The 18,035-nt window shown below is 41.1% G+C and overlaps 1 protein-coding gene across 1 annotated transcript in view; it reads left to right on the plus strand.

The window, feature by feature from the left end:
- Positions 1-18,035, plus strand: part of RGL1 (ral guanine nucleotide dissociation stimulator like 1) — a 284,890-nt gene that overhangs the window by 68,143 nt on the left and 198,712 nt on the right. The window contains exon 2 of the mRNA XM_069074410.1: positions 279-448. Within this exon, the coding sequence (XP_068930511.1) occupies positions 317-448 (132 nt within the window). The 5' untranslated portion in view covers positions 279-316. The remainder of the gene's footprint in view (positions 1-278; positions 449-18,035) is intronic.

Below are 18,035 nucleotides of genomic sequence, written 5' to 3' on the forward strand. Positions count from 1 at the left end.
AACTTAACATACTGCAAACTGAGTTTCTTTTCCAGATTTTACTCTTTCTGTTTCTGACACCATCATACATTCAGTCTTCCATGTTTGAAAGCGTTGTGTTATCTCTGATTCTTTCCTCTCCCTCATTTTTCAAGTCTGGTCAGTTACCAGCTCCTCTCAGTTTTATCTCTATGACATCTTTAGCGTCTGTCCCTGCCTGTATCAGCTTTAATTTCTGTTTATTCTGTTTAGCTTGGTGTTTACCTTTCATTCATATCTTATTTTTTTTTTCCACACAGGTCTATAATGCCTCGGGACTGACCCTTATTCTTCCAGCATGGAGGGGAAAACTATAGGAGAACCCATTTCTGCAGTATCAAAATCCAAAGTTTCCACCAAGATGGAGAATACAGGACAGTGGTTGGTTGAGGATCATGCCCAGATATGGGATGTTTTAAAGACTGATGAGGTAAGGAAACTTGAGGGGACACAACTCTAATGTTCATTTTAATCTGATATCACCTAAAAGTTTGCTAAGAAGAGCAGGAAAAGGAAAACAGCAACCTACTTCCACTGGCTGAAATTGGATCTGGCATTTTTTACTCTATATCTAAGGTTTTAGACTATAAACCTTTAAATATAGCATGAGAGGTAGCGTAGTATAGTACATATGCAGCTGGTTTCAGAGTCAGAAGACCACCAAGTCCAACTCTGGCACATATTGCCTCTGTGATTCTGGGCAAGTCATTCACCCTTCGATTTCCCCAAGAGACTCTCTAAGATGAAAATTTGCTGAACTGTTGCTGATTAGCATTAGGAAAGAGAGCATTCTCAGCCAGAAGCTCTCTTCATCAATGGAATCACAGTTCCAGACCAAAAAAAAAGAAATACCTCAAAAGGATTCTGAAAGATCATTTTTCTGGCAGGAATGGGGAATGCCTTAGGGATGAGTCATCAAAGAAAGCATGGGAATGTGAATCACATTGATAAAATGAACTGGAATGGGAGGGGATGATTCGTTGAACTCAGGACTCAAGCTGAAGGTATCTCTTAGACGGTAAATAAAAATGAATCTTGAGCTTTTAAACAGTAAAAGATGGGGAACCTGCTCAAGGCTGCCAGCAGGAATTAATAAAAAGGTACCAGAAAAAGATGATACTCACTATTCAAACTATATCACTGACCACTAAGAAAATGAAGTCGTGCGAGGTTAAGCATAAAAGGGTGAAAAGCCTCTGATTCCTCAAGGGCAGGCAAAAATGAGCCTTTACAACATCAGGCACATGGAGTGGGTCAGGTAGGGTCAGTGTAGTCCTCCCAGAGAAAAGAGTCTCACAGGCCCTCAGGAGAGGGACCAAAAGGGTGACTCCAAAGTCAGCATAGCATGATTTTCAGATAGTGTTTCTGGTTAAGATAGGGGAAGTAGCTTTCTCATTCAGAGGACAGGTACCAGGCCAAGATGGTTGCCAAGTACAAGTATGGCATATTGCAGGGGCAGGCAGAAGACCATGGCAGCTCATACTTGAAGAAAAAAATAAGATGCAGATTGAAAATGCAAACTTTAGGATTTCTTCCTTGGGTCAGAAATGTGTTCAGCACTCAGCCCAGACAACATTTTAGAAGAAGGAAAAGGATGAGGGGGTAGTTGTTCCCACAAACTGGATGGTTTTTTCGTCTGTGACTAAATTTCAGTTAAATTTGGACTAGACTGTGCCCTTAATCCCTTTTTGTGATTTTGTGCTTTCGTGGGTATGTTATTTTTATTTATTTTCTTGTAGTTTATTAGTAAAATTTTTTTTTTAATTCTCTAACCTCCTACCCCACAGTTTTGTTTTGTTGTTGTTCAGATATGTCCAACTCTTTGTAAACCTGTTTGGGGCTTTCTTGGCAAAGATAATGGAGTGGTGTGCCATTTTCTTCTTCAGTTTCATTTTACAGATGAAGAAACTAAGGCAAATAGGATTAAGTGACTTTCCCAGGGTCACACAGCTATTAAGTGTTTAAGGTGGAATTTGAACTCAGGTCTTCCTGACTCCAGGTGCAGTATTCTATCCACTGCATTGTCTAGCAGTAGAACTAAAAATGAAATGAATTTTCCCATACTGTAATCAGAAGACATAAGGGAGACATGTAGATGCCTGGTACTTGGTTTTGGTAATGGAAGAAAGTGGAGACAAGTCTATCTCCCAGGTAGATGGCAGAGCGAGATAGAGGAGCCCCACTCCTCAATATTGATGCAACTTCAGTAGGAGTGGCAGGTCAGCAAGTATTTAGCTATAGGAAGTAGGTGTGACCACACCCCAGTAATTCTAGTTGCTGGTCAGATGGAAAGCTAGTATAACATCTGTGTAGGTAAGCAGTGTAGGACCAATTACTTTCAATTACTTCCTGATGGTGGTGATTGAAAGTAAGAATATACGTTAGTATTTGAACTTTCACTGATTCTAATGATCTGACACTAACAAGAGAGAAGTCAGTTGTCCCCTGGGGCATACGTCTAGGATGTGACAGACAAACTCCCAAGACTTAGGAAGCTTGATGAGTATTACCACTTCTGTTGCTTCGTGTTGGCACAAATGATATTGCCAGGAGGAATCTTTAAAAATACTGCCAAGAATTAATTATAACATCTTGAGCAAAAAAGAACTTAGTTCAGGGGTTCTTTTTTGTATGTTGTAGACCCTTCTGGAAGTCTATGAACCCTTTCTCTGAATAATATTTTTAAATTTATAAAATATATAGAATTATAAAGGAAACCAATTATATTGAAAAACAGTTATCAAAATTTCTCCAAAAACCAATTTCATGAATGAACTGAAATCTGCCCATGGACTCCTTGGTGGTCAGTGGACCCCAGTTAAGAACCCCTGCCTTAGAGGAATGAATGGTGTTTGTCATTCTTGCTGCTTAGGGAATGCAGTCTTTAGAAGAGAGAGGTAGATTTGGGGAGTGAATATGTGGTTAATAAAATGGTGCTTCAGAAAGGGATTTGGATTTCTTGTCTGTCACTCAAAATGTAAGAGTGATGGGCTTCTAGCCAGAGATGGAGTTAACTACTTCTTGGTTTCTTTTGCTGAATCATAATCCCTAAATGTGGCTTTCTGGCTAGCTGGCACAGAGAATAGAGCACCGGCCCTGGAGTCAGGAGGACCTGGGTTTGGATCCGGCCTCAGACACTTAACACAAAAACTAGCCGTGTAACCTTGGGCAAGTCACTTAACACCAATTGCCCTCCAAAAAAAAAGGCAAAAAAAAAAAAAAGACGGTTCTGGGCTTTCTTCTCTTTTCTCTGTATTCTCTCATTTGGTGATCTCATTAGCTCACATTAGGTTCATGTATGATCTCTATGCGGGTGATTCCTACTATATATATATATATATATATATACACATGCATGCATACATATGTACATACATGCATATGTGCATCTCTAGCCCAAGTATCCCTTGTCCAGTTGCCCTGTACTGGGCATTTTTATCCAGATATCTCATGGCCATCTCAAAGTCCAAAGTCCCTTCAAACCTTCCTTTATTCTCTGTTTTTCTGTTATTGTCAAGAACACTACCATCCTCAGTTACCTGGGTTCACAATCTGTGTTACCCTCCCTACTCAGAGTCACCACATAAATCTAGTCTATTGTCAGATTTTTTACCTTCACAACATCTCAGCCAGCAGTCAATCAGCAAGCATTTTTAAGTACTTGATACATGTCAGACCCTGTATTAAGTGCTGTGAATACAAATGCAAGCATAATGAAAGATATTCTCAGCCCTCAAGGAGCTTACATTCTGAGGGTGAAGGACAGCACATAAAAAAGAAAACTGAAAAGTAGTGGATGGGTGAGGCGGAGGGGGGATGTGGAAGAGATGAAGATACCCAACATGGAGGCATCATAGAGAGAACATCTAGAGAGTCAGGAGTGCAGCCTGGAGAGAAATGAAGACATGGTCACCTGTATATCCTTGGTTGACCCAGGTATCCTCCTTTATATGAAGATTCTGGGAGGAACCAGCCAATAAGAGAGAGAAACCGTAGGGGTGGCAGACACATCCTGTGTGAGAAGTCTAGAGGTAAATTAAGTTTTCTTGGTGAAGAGGTCTCTATGGCATGGTAGAGAAAGTCTGAAGAGTCACTAGTATGGCTTCTCAATGTGTCCCCTTCTTCCTACTCACACCATCACCACCCTGGTTTTGCAATAGCCTTGTAACTGATCTCCCTGCTCCAGGTTTCTTCCCATTCCATTTTGTCCTCTGCTCAGCTGCCAAAGAATCTTTGCTAAAGCACAAGTCTTATCAAGTCACCCAGAGCCCCCTTCCATGAGTTCTTGTGGTGCCTGCATTTAGCATTGAAGTCTCTTTACAACCTGGCTTTTTCCTACCCTTTAGTCTTCTCACACTTTATACCCCCGTGTCTTCTACATCTGGTGACACTGGCCTTCCTGCTGTTCCTCACACATGCCATTCCAATCTCCTATCTATACTTGGACCCCCATGCCTAGAATGCTCTCCCTTCTTACTTAGGGGTCTGGAGCTCCCTGACTTTCTTCAAGACTCGGTTCAAAAGCCACCTTCTCTGTAAGGCAGGAGTTGGTAATCAGGGGTCTGGGAACTTGGATGGGAAAAAAATGCTTCTTTATTTTTACCAACCTCTTACTGAAATTTAGCATTCCTTCCATTATGTTTTTTTTAACTTCATTCGGAGAAAGGGTCCCACACACAAAAAAGGTCAGGCTCTGTCTCCTGTTCTAAGGCTCCTGCCTTCTACTGGGAACATATCCCTATTTACCTCTTCATTTACCTATTGTCTCCTCCATCACCAGTGCAAGCTCCGCATACAGGCACTTTTGTGTTTCTGCTTTTCTTGATATTCTCAGAATTTAGAGTAATAATTAGCATGAGGCAAGTTCTTAATAAATGCTTGCTGATTGATTAGGGTATACTGAACGAAGGCTATTTGCTTAATTTCTTAGAGATCTAATCAAAAGAGCCTCAAACTGAAAAGGAAAGAGAAAGGAGAAACCTGCCTGTGCATCTATAAGAAGCTAGGTTCCAGGTAAAAGGACTATCATGAAAGAAAAAAAATGGTGGTAAAGATGTCCCACAAGTCCCTGGAGGCAAACCCCAGTAAGGAGCCAGAAATAAATTTCACAGCCTCAGATGTCTGTGCATAAATGCACAAAGTATGGGTGACAAGAAAGTTGAATGAGCTATCCTAAAATAAAGAAGCAAATTTGACAATATAGTTTTCATTCTATCAGTGAGACCTGGTGGGGTGGGACTCATGACAGGAATATGGATTATTGGGAAGGGTTATTGGAGTGCAGAGGTGGTGTGGTGGAGAGAGCCTTGGGCCTGGAATCAGGAAGACCTCAGACACTTCCTAGCTGTGCCATCCTGGGCAAGTCAGTTAACCTTTGTCTGTCTCAGTCTCCTCGACTAGAAAATGGGAATGATAATAGCACCTACTTCACAGAGGATCAAATGAGACAATATCTGTAAAGTGCTTAGTACAGTACTTGGCACATAGTAGGTGTTTTATAAGTCCTTCCTTCCTGCCTGCCTTCCTCCCTTCCCAGTGAATCTGTTATTGATGTGGACTTTTAACCCATTTCTGTCTTCATAACCTGTGAAGCTCTTGTCCCTATGCTCCAGTTCTACCTAACGCGCTTCCTTTGGATCTCTCTGCACTGTGTGAATCCCCAGAGAGCACACATTTCATTCCCTGCTCATACTCTGTGACCAAGCTGCCACCTTCCCAGGCCTTTATACAACCTCTCCAGGGCAGTTCTTCATTAGTAAGAGGCTGATGACTCCCGGGCATCTCGAATGCCCTCTGGATGGTCTGCAGCTTCATTTCTTCAGAGGCAGCTGCTCCCAAACCCACAGCTTAGAGCCCTATCCCTGAAAGGGAGCTCTGTGCAGTCTTCACATCTAACCCAGCCCACTCGCACGTTGGTCTTCAGGTCTGGGCTCTGTTCGCTATCTACCCACAGGGTCCCTTCAAGAGAGATGACATGTAATGACGCACCAGGGCATTTTGTAGTCTGAATGGTAGGCATTTTTCATGTGCTTGGTTTTTCTGGTGGAATTAGTCCAACCAGACTCTTTGGAATGATTATGAATCTCAGAAGTTCTGCAGAACTAATGTCTTCACTATCACGGGTTTCTTTTGCATATGCTTAGTCTTGTCCAGATGTTCTTCCTGTTTTTCTTCTAATTGTGGGGAGGAAGGGAAAAAGCACCTCTACAGCATACCTAGTATGTGCCCAGCACTGTGCCAACTAAGTGCTTTTACAGATTTATCTCGTTTGATCCTCACAACAACCCTGGGAGGTAAGTGCTGTTACTGTGCCCAATTTACAGTTGAGGGAACTGAGACAGAGGTCAAGTGATTTGTCTAGGGTCACACAGCTAGTAAGTATCTGAGGCCAGATTTGAACTTGGGTCTTTCTGACAACAGGTCCAGTGAGCGCTTTATCCATTCCATCACCTGCTGCCTCAACAACAAGCAATTATTAAACTGCTGCTGCTACTGTGTGTCAGGCCCTATAATAAGTACTGGGGATGCAAGAAAGGTAGAAACAAGCCCACCTCCTGCTGTCAGGGAACTCTAGGTCTGATGGGGGAGAGAACATTCGGCTAACTAGCTCCAAATGAGATAGACAAGATTTATTGGAGACACCCACAGAGGGAAAGCTCCAGTATTAAGGGAGCTCTGGAAGGACTTCTTACAGAAGGTGGGGTTTTCACTGGGACCTGAAGGAAGTCAGGGAAGCCAGAAGCTGGAGATGAGGAGGAAGGGAATTCCAGCCCAGGCATAGGCAGGGAAAGGGAGTGGAGTCTGGGGATGGAGGGACTTGTTCAAGGAGCAGCCAGGAGGCCAGTGTCATTGCATTGTGGGAGTGTGAGGGGAGTAAGGTGTATGGAGACTGGGAAGTTAGGAAGGGGCCAGGTTATGGAGGGCTTTACAAATCAAACAAAGGACTTTATATTTGATCCTGAAAGTACTGGGGAGCTCCGGGAGGTTATTGAATAGGGGGGATTATGTAGTTAGATGTGTGCCTTAGGGAGATTGCTTTGGTAAACGGAATGGAGGATGGCCTAGAGTGGGAGAGACCTGAGACAGAGAGATGAACCAGAAGGCTATTGCAGAAGGCCCGGTTTGAACTCTCGAGTGGCTGCACCAGGCCAGTGGCAGTGTCGGAGGAGAGAAGGGGATATGTAGTAGAGATGTTGTGAAAGTAGAGTCAACAGGACTTGGCAACAGATTGGTGGTGAGAGGGAGTGAGAAGCTGAGAATGACACCTCGGTTGTGGGCCTAGGTGGTGCCTTCAACAGTAATAGGGAAGTTCATAAAATCTTCAAGTTTTTTGCCAAAAACTTGTAATCTTTGCAGTACTTTCTAGATTCCTTCTGGCAGTATAATTTGTTTCCTCCAGAAGTGGGCACATCAGCCCCATTTCTTCCTAATTATTTCTCTTAAGGCCCCCCCAGATTTCTCTGGTTAGGGTTATTCTAATCATTTAAAGGTGTTACCTGCCATTCCCATGTTGGAAGAGGTAGATAAAGAAAAACAGTAATTAGAGACCATCTACAGATGGGTTCAAAAATCAGTCCAAAAAAGGACTTACCTTCATATAAGAAAGTGATGCAATTCTTAAGAAAATCTAAGCAGAACATGGGCCCTCAGTTGTTTTCTAGAAGTGGCAATTATTTTTGTACCAAGCCATCCATACTTGGTACATCCATACTGGATGTCCAGGTCCTCTTTGTGACCAACTGCATACATGAGATAGCCAACCTGGGTTAACTAGGCAAAGTATTTATTGCTTTTCTCTGTATGGTGCTGAACTGTTTATTATCCCTAATGGAGATTGAACTTCGAATCATAACCTCATTTGCATAAAATTTCAGCCACTGTAACTTTATACAATTTCTTGTAAAAGGAATTATTTGTTTATTTTGCATGTTTTTGAGATTAAATCATAAAAATCTGAAATCCAGTAAGAGGAAACATTTTAGACAATAAAAATTGAAGGAAAATTTAGAAAAAACAGTGAGAGTTATCTTATTAGACTATGGAACCATAGTTCTGAGCTCAATTTGACAGAAAGTTTGCAATTTGAGCACAAGACTAGGGTAAAAGACAACTCCCCTTTATGATTTTGAATAGATCTCTCCCATGGGACAGTGTCCCTCCTGAGTTTCTCCAGGGTGGTCTTCTAGGCAAGAAAGTTGTCATCTCAACTAAAAAGCACTGTGCTTTTTAACATTAAATGTTATGTTTATGGCTGGATTTGAGTGAAGAAGTTTTTAGCTTCTATCTTCTTACACCTGTGTGAGATATTAACTTGTATTCTGGGAAGCTATGGACCTCCTCATCATAAAATGTATTAGGAGGCATGAATGGGCTGGGCCATATAAGCCCTTCTTCATTCTAATCCAACTTTACTCAGTTGACAGTTATTTGAATGGGAAGAGGCTTAGTCCCAGGGAGAGAATAAATAAGAGATGATTGGTATGTAGAAAACCTTCTCTTGAAAAAAGCACTTGGACATTTGCAACCAATTCAAGCTGTTTTGTTTGGCTCCAAGTCTGCACTGAGCTCTGCCTTGATACACTGAATAGGGACATTTTTTTTTCTTTTTGTTATAATGAAAATATACTTAGTTTTGTAAAATCAACAAATAAACAAACCTCGGAAACATTCATGGGAGTGGCATACGCTCAAACTCTGTTCTTAAGCTAGTTTTCATGAAGACTTTGCTTTAGCTCAGTGTTGCCCATAAATAGTATCACTGTGCCCCTGTGGGTGGGCTGGGGAGTCAGCTTCCTTTTCCAAACCTTATAGCACAGTGGGGGGGAGGGGTGCTTGGCATCTTTATCCTCTGTCTTGACAGTAGAAAGTGGGTAGAGTCTAGTGGTCTCATTCCCTCAAAGGGAGGGAGAGGAGCAAGGGAGAAAATTAAAAGAATGACTTCCTTGCATCAGTTAGAATTCTGTGTCTTCTTTCACCTGAACTACAGGGTTGAAGAAGGGAAAGCACTATTTCGATTGGTCCTAGGCTATGTGGGCCAGGGGTGGACTCCTTGTTAGGGCGTGGGAGGGGAATAATCTTCTTCCTGGAGGGAGCAGCAGTAGAATGACACCTCTAGGAACTTTATTCAGTGACTTGAACTCTGGGAAATTTGTCTGCTCTGCTTGGGTCATCCAGTCCTGGCACAGGAATCCTAGGGAGGCATTTGGAAAATTTTGTGGATGAGAAATATTAAAGAAAGATAGTGGCCTTTCTTTGGGGGAGAACAAGAATGTGAAAGATAGAGGGATAGGAATGTGTTCTGAGACTTGGAGAGAATCCAGCTTTATTTTGAATTTCTAGTACTGTGGGGGCACTGGAGTAATAGGAGAGTTGAGCTATCTTTACCCATCATGATGCCAACCCACTGAAATATAGGGTTCAAGTAAAATGATGTAATTTCCAGGGATCCATTGCATTTTTTGTGATAGCATTAAATGGGCAAAACCAGGGCTCTTTTTTGCCTTATATAGAAAGCTTGCCACTAATGGGATCCATTTCAGTTTTCATTGCCAAGAAATTGACAATATACATGTAGAATAAAAATACAATGGAAAAAATGGGAAATTACCCAAGGGAAGGTAAATTGACATCTTAGTTCTTGTGTGCTGTCATAGTGCATGCTTACAGACTCATTCATTGCTACAAGAAGATATCCAAACATTTTAAGTGGGGATGATGCTGTATCAAACCAGGTTTGAGTTGATTTGAAGTAGAAATATGAATCAACTGGAACTCAGATCATTGTGAAGAGGGGGAAAAAGGGAGAATGGAAGCAGTTTTAGAAAACAGATTCCACTGAGGGCCAGAGATCTAGGCAATTAGACTATTTGGAAAGAGAAGATATGGCAGAGCTGGAGGAGTAGGTATTTTTATGAGAATGTCTGGGAGTGATAGTGATATGGGATAAAGGAAGATCCTGGATTTCCAGCCGAAGACAGGAAGTAATATAAACCAGTCATAGAAATCCTAAGGGACAGTAAGCTTTTAAATCTGACTTTTAAATGTTTACTTTCCTTGTAAATTCTGTATTGCAACAAGAACTACAAGCACGAAATCATATGCTTGGCAGCTAATTTAATTTCCAGACACCATCCAGGCCGTATATAGTTTACTCCTTATAACTACCCAAACAAATGGGTATCCGTTGTTCTTCTTAAGGTTCATATGAAAAAGATTCTTCAAGTGACCTTGGTTACCTGTAACAGTCCCTGTATGTAAAGAGACCTATCTCCCTTTTGTGGTGTTATCATCTTTCAAATTTCTAAAATTCAGGCTAAAAACAATAAAACTGTGAGCTGGAGTGTTTGGGGGAATAAATGCTGGTTAGTAGAATTTTTGAAGCTAATTCAGGGTTAACATTGAAAATCCTGTTAGTTTTCACCCTTGTTGAAAAAAAAAAACTTTTATAAAATGTATTGGTCCACAGTGTAGTGCGTATAATAGAATCTTCAACAATTGAGACTATTGCAGTGTCCCAGAGTTATCTTTTTGAAGATCATTCCTCATTGTACAATTCTACAAAAACTATCACATTCATCATATTTTAGCCTGAATTTATAGTGATCCTGGGATATGTTTTAAAAGCTGATTTTTAAAAAAGAAAGTATTTATTTTAGTATGTCTTGTTGTCATTTGCCTCGTTCTTCTGAAAGTGAAGCCCCAGGAAGAGGGGGGGGAAAGAACAAAAAATCCTGGGTTAAAAATGGAGAGTTCTAGTTAGTTGGATTAAGTTAATAGAGAATTTACTTTAGTTCAGTTGCTTTAACGTTTATACACAGATCTGATTTGCTAGTCTTCAAATAGTATATATTGATCTTCTCTCTTTATAGGACTATCAGTAGTGATGAGTTAGCATCTATCAATAGTGCCACTTGATCAATGAAATTCTTGGGGAAACTGGGTCAGTGGTCCTCCTAAACCTCCTAAACCCTGTAGGCTTCCACTGAGAGAGCTATTCCACTAAGATCCTTGGATCCTCTACCCCCCTCCTTTTCAATCATGATTATATATAGTTGTCTTCATTTCTGTGGAAGGGTGATGCTTCAGACCAAATCTTGAACTTCAGGACTCAGTAACTGATATAGGATGGGAATACATATTTTTCAAAGTGATCTGAAATTATCCCTCTGCATCTTTTAGTGGATAGAAACCACTTTGGAATTTCTACTTCTGTGGAATTATGCCACCCTTGCACACTTTAAATATGGAGGGTAATACATAAAATTCAGTGAAGTAATGAGACTGAAAATGAGCCAATGATTGAGAATGTCCTAAACTGTGTTTCTCCAGTTACTATTTCTCTCTTGTTCCAAATCTGCACCATGTCTTTGTCACTGTATGCTTGGCTGGCTGGGAGAAGGGTTTTGTGTCATTTTTATGATTAATGAGAAGCAGTAGAGCAGAGTGGATGGAGAGATAGTCTTGGAGTCAGAATGACATGGTCTAAACCCTGCCTCTGATACATGCTGGCTGTCTTCCCCTGGGGAAATCACTTAACCTCTCGGCTTTAGGCTGTTCTCTAAGACTGTAAATTGTGGAGAAGTTACCAGTCTACTTTGGGTGAGGGAATTTCCTGGACTGAAAGCTCTCTATAACAGTGAAACCAGAATTCTGGACTCCATGCCCACACCTACTGAATGGTCCTGGAGATTATTGTTTTAATCTTCTAGTAAGGAAACACCTGTGAATTATCCTCTGGGACCAGAGTTGCTGGATGTTAGTTTGAAGAACCATTAGAGAGAAGAACAGCCTGTATTAGGGCAGGAAATCATGCTATAGGAGACTGGGAGCCAGGAGAGAATTTATAGATCATTAGGCACAATCCCCTCATTTCACAGTGGAGGAAACAGCTTCAGACGTGAGCACTGACCATGGTCATGTGATGGCTGATTATAGCTTACATATACAGTGCCTACTATGTGCTAAGTGCTTTACAATTATCCTCTCTTTTGAGCCTTACAACAACCCTAGGAGGTAGGAGCTATTATTATTCCCATTTTACAGATGTGGAAACAGAGACAGAGTTTAGGTTGACCAGAGTCACACAGCTAGTGTCTGAGGTGGAATTTGAACTCAAGTCTTCCTAATTTCAGGGCAGCTAGGTGGCTTAATGGATAGAGTTCTGAGCCTGGAGTTAGAAAGACTTTTTATCTTTGGGAGTTCAAATCTGACCTTAGACACTAACTGTGTGATCCTGGGCAAGTCATTTGATCCTGTTTGCCTCAGTTTCCTCACCTGTAAAATGAATTAGAGAAGGAAATGGCAGATACTTCAGTATCTTTGCCAAGAAAGCCCCAAATGAGGTCAGACATGACTGAAGCGGCTAAACAACTTCCTGACTCTCAGCCTAGGACTCCCTTCACTGCACCACTGTCCTCCCACATAGGTATTAAGTGGAAGAGCTAGGCCTCTAACACAGATCCCTCTTTAACGGTGGATCTCCATGCTCTTTCTACTGCATGCCCCCTCAGGGGTTTAGACAGCCCCTTTCAGAACCATATAATTCCGAGTCATGTGTAGCCATACACATACAGGCCCCTTCTGCATCATAGCCCAGTGGAAAATGGGACAGGGCCCTGAAACACACTGGGGGCAGGCAGTTCAGTCAGTACAAACCATCTGTCCTCCCTAGGGAAGAATGTAATGAAACAAGCAGAAACACTGACTAGCAAAGTCTGTGATTCATTCAGAGTGGTCTAGTAGTAGCTCACATCTATATAATGCTTTACAAAGTGCTTTTCTCATGACAGTCCTAAGGAAAGTCATGCAAGTATTTCTATCCTCGTTTTACAGATGAAACGAAAGACTCTAAACAGGGTGTTGTGCCATAATGACAGTAGCTATGCCCCTTTGCCTCATGGCCTAATAGCATCAACACCATCTTCCCTCACACCCTGATGGTACCGGCTTTCCTGACACCCGGTGGTAGTTCTAAGCACTTGCTTGTATTATGGAATGCCCCAGAACATCCCAAGGGCTGCTAGTCATTGCTGAGGCTAGCTCCCTCCACGATACAGTTCCCCCCCACCTCCTCACTCTAAAACCCAGTCAGGGAACATGCATGTGTGCATTGTCATGTGAGTGCACCATTGATGACAGGCTTTCTCTAAACTAACTTTACAGAATTTTAACTTTTGGGTTGACAGCAGGATATATGGAGAGGATCAGTAATTCTCAGGCTACAGTTTGCCAAATGACTGCCAGAAAATGGTGCAGCTTAAGCTCCAGGATGGCATTTTAATTTCCTATACTTTTAATTTTCTCTTTGTTTAATGTGATCAATTTTATTTTGGGCTCTTTTTCCTCTGCTCTCCACCCCCTCTCCCCACCACACCCCAAGTCCTGACCTTCAGATATATGTGTGGGATTTTGTTTTCTTCAGACCATCTAAACAGGCCCTGTTATAAGTATGAGTTAACCACCATCAGGCACAGCTGGTACAAATCAGGGTGATGCAGCTACAGCTTAGGGTTACTGGAAGAAATGTAGACACATATGATGGAAGCAGAGGAAAACTGTCTTATGGAAAAAGCAGGAGAAAAAGGTAATTATCAAAGCAAGATGAACAGAAGACAAACATCAGCAAAAATAGAGGTTTTCTAGAGATCTTATAATCACTTGGCAAGAGTACCATTGTACAATGTGTACATTTTTCAAGAGAACAAGAGAAGGGAGAGATGGTTCGTGGGTAATCCATGGTGATTAGGATTTGGGGTGTCTAATTTGTTCATTGCTTCAGACACTCATGCAAATGAGCTGAAGAACAATTGACCTGGCCTGGTGGCCTATGGAGAGCTAAGACCCAGTCCTTTGGAGAAGGACCTTTGGAAGGACAAAGAAATAGGGGTGAAGTATTTGTTGCCATGATACAGGCAGTATAAGGGAAGGATTAAGTTCTAGAGGAGAGGAGGGCCTGTGGTTAAGGACAGGCAGCATGGTATAGAGTCAAGCCCCGAGGGCTAGGACTTAGTAGACTTGGGTTCTGGTTCCTGCTTTACCATTTACCTTGAGGTTTCACCCTCAGTGAGTAACTTCTCTGGACCTCTATTGTATCACCTGTAAAATGAGGGAGTTGGAACAAATGATCCACAAGAACTATTCCAGCTCCAACAACCTACGATGATATGAACCCAGTCCTTGTAGTGTAGCTGATTTTGCCCTTACAGAAATGATAGAACAGTAAATACCAAGGGAGTCAGCTTTCCTAAGAAAAGCACTGTCATCTCTCCCTTCTGTACAGAACTGTGTACTATGCTGAAAGATGGCTATATCAACGGAGATCTCTCTGTGCCCCTCCTTCACTTATTCTCAGTGTCTACAGAACTTTGGAAAGCATGGAGAAGACACTTCGTTGGGAGCCATGTGGCTTTGCCAAAAGGCAACAGCAGACCTTGTGGAATGCACATTCCTTGTGGACAGTAACAGTTTTTTTTTTTTCAAAAAATCTTTGAGTTTCCAATGATTAGCACAATGTCTTTTTCATAATAGGTGCCTAATATTTCTTGGACTGGTCTGCAATGGAACTACTTCTCTTCACCCTGGATTTCTAGTTCTGGAACTATAACCGAATCATTACTGCTCCTGCTATTAGAAAGAGTATGTCAATCCACTCTTGTAGGGCTCCACTCTATATCCTTTTAATTTTCTAAACCAAAATACCTCTCCCTGGTCACCACCACCCTATATGTCTGTGTCCTCTTTAACTTTGAAGTCAGGGATTGATTGTCTTTGTTTTTGTTTTATCTGGAAGTGCTTAGGCACTGTGGATAGAAAAATGAAAATGAACCTTTCCCTGCCCTCAAGGAACTAATTAGGGGCCAAACAGGTAGATAAAACGATATGAACATAGATATATCTCAGCACACAAATAAGCACACATGTATATATGTATACCTATATGCACACACGCCTACATGTGCAAGTATGTGTGATCATAATGCATGCATACATATATGTGTGTATGTAAATAGAAGCAGTTACGGATGGTTTGGAGTGCGTGTGTGTGTATGTGTGTGGGAACTCTTCAGTAGAAGTATTCACAGTGGCCTAAATTATGAGCCAGAGTTGGAAATGTGATAACTGTCAAAATTGATCCTGTCATTTCATTCCTGAATTTTAAAAAGCAATATCACATAATAATGAAAACAGGACTTAAAGTCAGGAGAGTCTTGGGTCCAAATTCTACTTCTGACAGTTATTACCTGCAGGACTAAGGGGGCAAGTCATTTAACCTTTCTGAGCATTTTCTCATCCTTAAAATGACAACAAGAATACTTACAATACCTGTTTTCCAGAATCATTGTGAAAATCCATGAGATGACGAATGTAAAGTGTCTTATAAACCTTAAAGCGCTTGGACAGATTCTCCAATTTCTGGTCTGTTTAGAATCATTCATATGCAAGAAAATGTACTTTTAATATTTTTAGTACCATGAAGATTCCTAGAAATGAATAGATGCCACTTAGTTGGATGGCAGTGGAAGGGATAGGCTAACCGAAGTCTGGTGTAGGATTAGTCCGTCAATGTCTCAAATATGGACGTATAAAAAGGAAGCATAAAATGATGAAAAGAAAAATAGATTGAAGTTAAGGGACCTGGGTTTGAATCATGGGCTTTGCTACTTATTAATTATGTGACTTTGGGTAAATCTCTGTCTGGGTCTTGGTTTTGTTGTCTATAAAAGTGGGGTAAAGTGGATGGCCAGAAGGTTCCTTCCAGCTCCAAGTCTGTGATCTTAGGGAAAATGTGCTCTCTTTTATATATGACCATCACACTAAGACCTGCAATCAGTAGGGAATGTGCTTTAAGTTGTTTTCTTTTTTTTTCTAGGACTTAGGACAATTTGAATAAATCCTTTTATTCTCTTTCTTCTGATGTCCCTGGCCATGAAGGGAATATATTTGTGAAACAGCTGGCTAGAATTAGGGGATTCATGGAACAGTGCAAAGCTAATTGGCTCTTGAGGGGGGAATCTAACCCATGCCCTTGGACTCGTTTGTTGTGTCCTCTAACCAACTTAACCAACCTGTTAGATGATGCCTGAATCTCACAGCATGGGATGGGGATAAGGACAGAAAGCCATGTGGTGGACAGAAAACCTTGTGCTCTACAGAACCTTTAGTATTCTTTAGCTCCCCTTTTCCCCAGTAACTTGGGAATCAATTCAAGTCACATTTAGATTTACACATTTAGTTATATGTAGTGCATCTACAGTTACCACACGAAGGCATGAAAATAACTTTATTCAACAAAGTATATAATCCTTCTTCCTGGTGGTAAATGACTGGATAATTGTTGAGGAAGGGAGAAAGAAAGTGATTCTAGGATGATCATTAGTAGAAAAATATAAAAGATAGTTTTTTTTTTTAAAAAAGCAGGATTCAAACCAGGATCAGTGCAGATGATAACTCACTGAGAGGCAGTATGGCATGGTATATAGGATGCTGGATTTGGAGTTAGGTGAGACCTCAGTTCAAATACCATTTCTGGTACTGGCAGTGTTTCCATGGGTAAGTTATTTGACCTATATGAGCTTCAGTTTCCTCATGTAATCAGGGCCTCATTCATATGTGGGCCCTTAGAATGCTGCTCCTGGATTGAGGAATTTCATTCCTAAGTACTCAAAACCAGAACTCACAAGCCCCAACCAATGTGGGTCTTTCACTAGACCAACCAGATGACACATTAGTTCAAAGTGAAAGGCATTTCATCAAATAGCATAACAAAACAAATGATTGGAACCTCCATCCCCCTACTCCCCAACCAGGTGTACATCCTCCTGCAGATGACTACACCACCAATGAAAGAACACACACAGAAAATGTACGTGACTAAAGAACATTCATGGAAGGGAACATATATGAATACATATAGCCAGGCAACATATGTGACTTAGGACAGCTCATACCTCTGAAGCTACAGAGCTACCAAAGTCCTATGGTGGGATCAGTGTGCTACTTCCTGTTCTCTGCTAGGTGTCTCCATTGAGTCATTCTTTGCTGCCAGTCTCTTCTGATTTTCTCTGTACTTTCTACTACTATTTGTTGGTCCTTAGGTGTGATTCAGTTCCTCCACTGAGATTCAGTGGCAGCTGAGAGGATCTCAGCTTAGAAAAATTCCTGTCAGATGATTTTTGTTCTTTTGAAATTTAGACCCTGACCATCTATATCCAGGCAGCTCACTAGAAAAGTCCTTAGGCATTTGTCTGTTTTTTGTAATTCCTTCTCTCATCTCATGTGTTTTTCTCAGTCTCTTAACTGAGTTATGTTCTGAAAATTCCCTTGAGATATGTAGATAAAGCATTCCTTAAACACTTATTATATATCAGGAACTGTGCTAAATGTTGGGGGTGAAAGTATAAGGAAAAAAAAGAGTCAATTTCTGCTCTTAAGGTGTTTATATTCTAATGGGGGAAGACAACCCATAAAAGGGATTTGGAAAAGAAGTGGAGGAAAGTATCTGTAGGAGCAAAGTAGAAAAGTAATTCAGGGTGTAAGGAGCTAAACTGGGTTGGAAATGAGCATGACTGTGTGTATACTTCCTCAAATGGAAGATGTGGGGATGAATTCTGTTAATTTCTGTCACACCTCTGATCCCAAGATATTATTACCAAGGGTTCCCTTAGCAAAATTGTAAGGAAACTGGGTGAACCTGTATTAAGGGGACCCCTTTCAACTCAATGCTTTTCATGTTCCATGCAAATCATAGAGGCTAGGGTGAGTAGAGAAGACTTAAACAGGCTCATGACTTTTGTTCTACCCCCAGCAATAAAATGATTGCTTTTCTTTTTTAATTAAAGTTGTATTTGTTTAGTTAACAGAAATATATTTTTCCCTTCCATCTCCCACTCCTTTTAACAAAAGAAAACAAATTTCTCATAACAAATTAAATATACATTGTCAAGCAAAACAAGTTCCTTCATTGGTTGTGAGATCTATCTATCTATCTATCTATCTATCTATCTATCTATCTATCTATC

The sequence above is a fragment of the Petaurus breviceps genome, unplaced genomic scaffold, assembly GCF_028583685.1.
Source record: "Petaurus breviceps papuanus isolate PSGF00001 unplaced genomic scaffold, PetGlider_PUasm1.0 90895, whole genome shotgun sequence".
Classification (NCBI taxonomy): domain Eukaryota; kingdom Metazoa; phylum Chordata; class Mammalia; order Diprotodontia; family Petauridae; genus Petaurus; species Petaurus breviceps.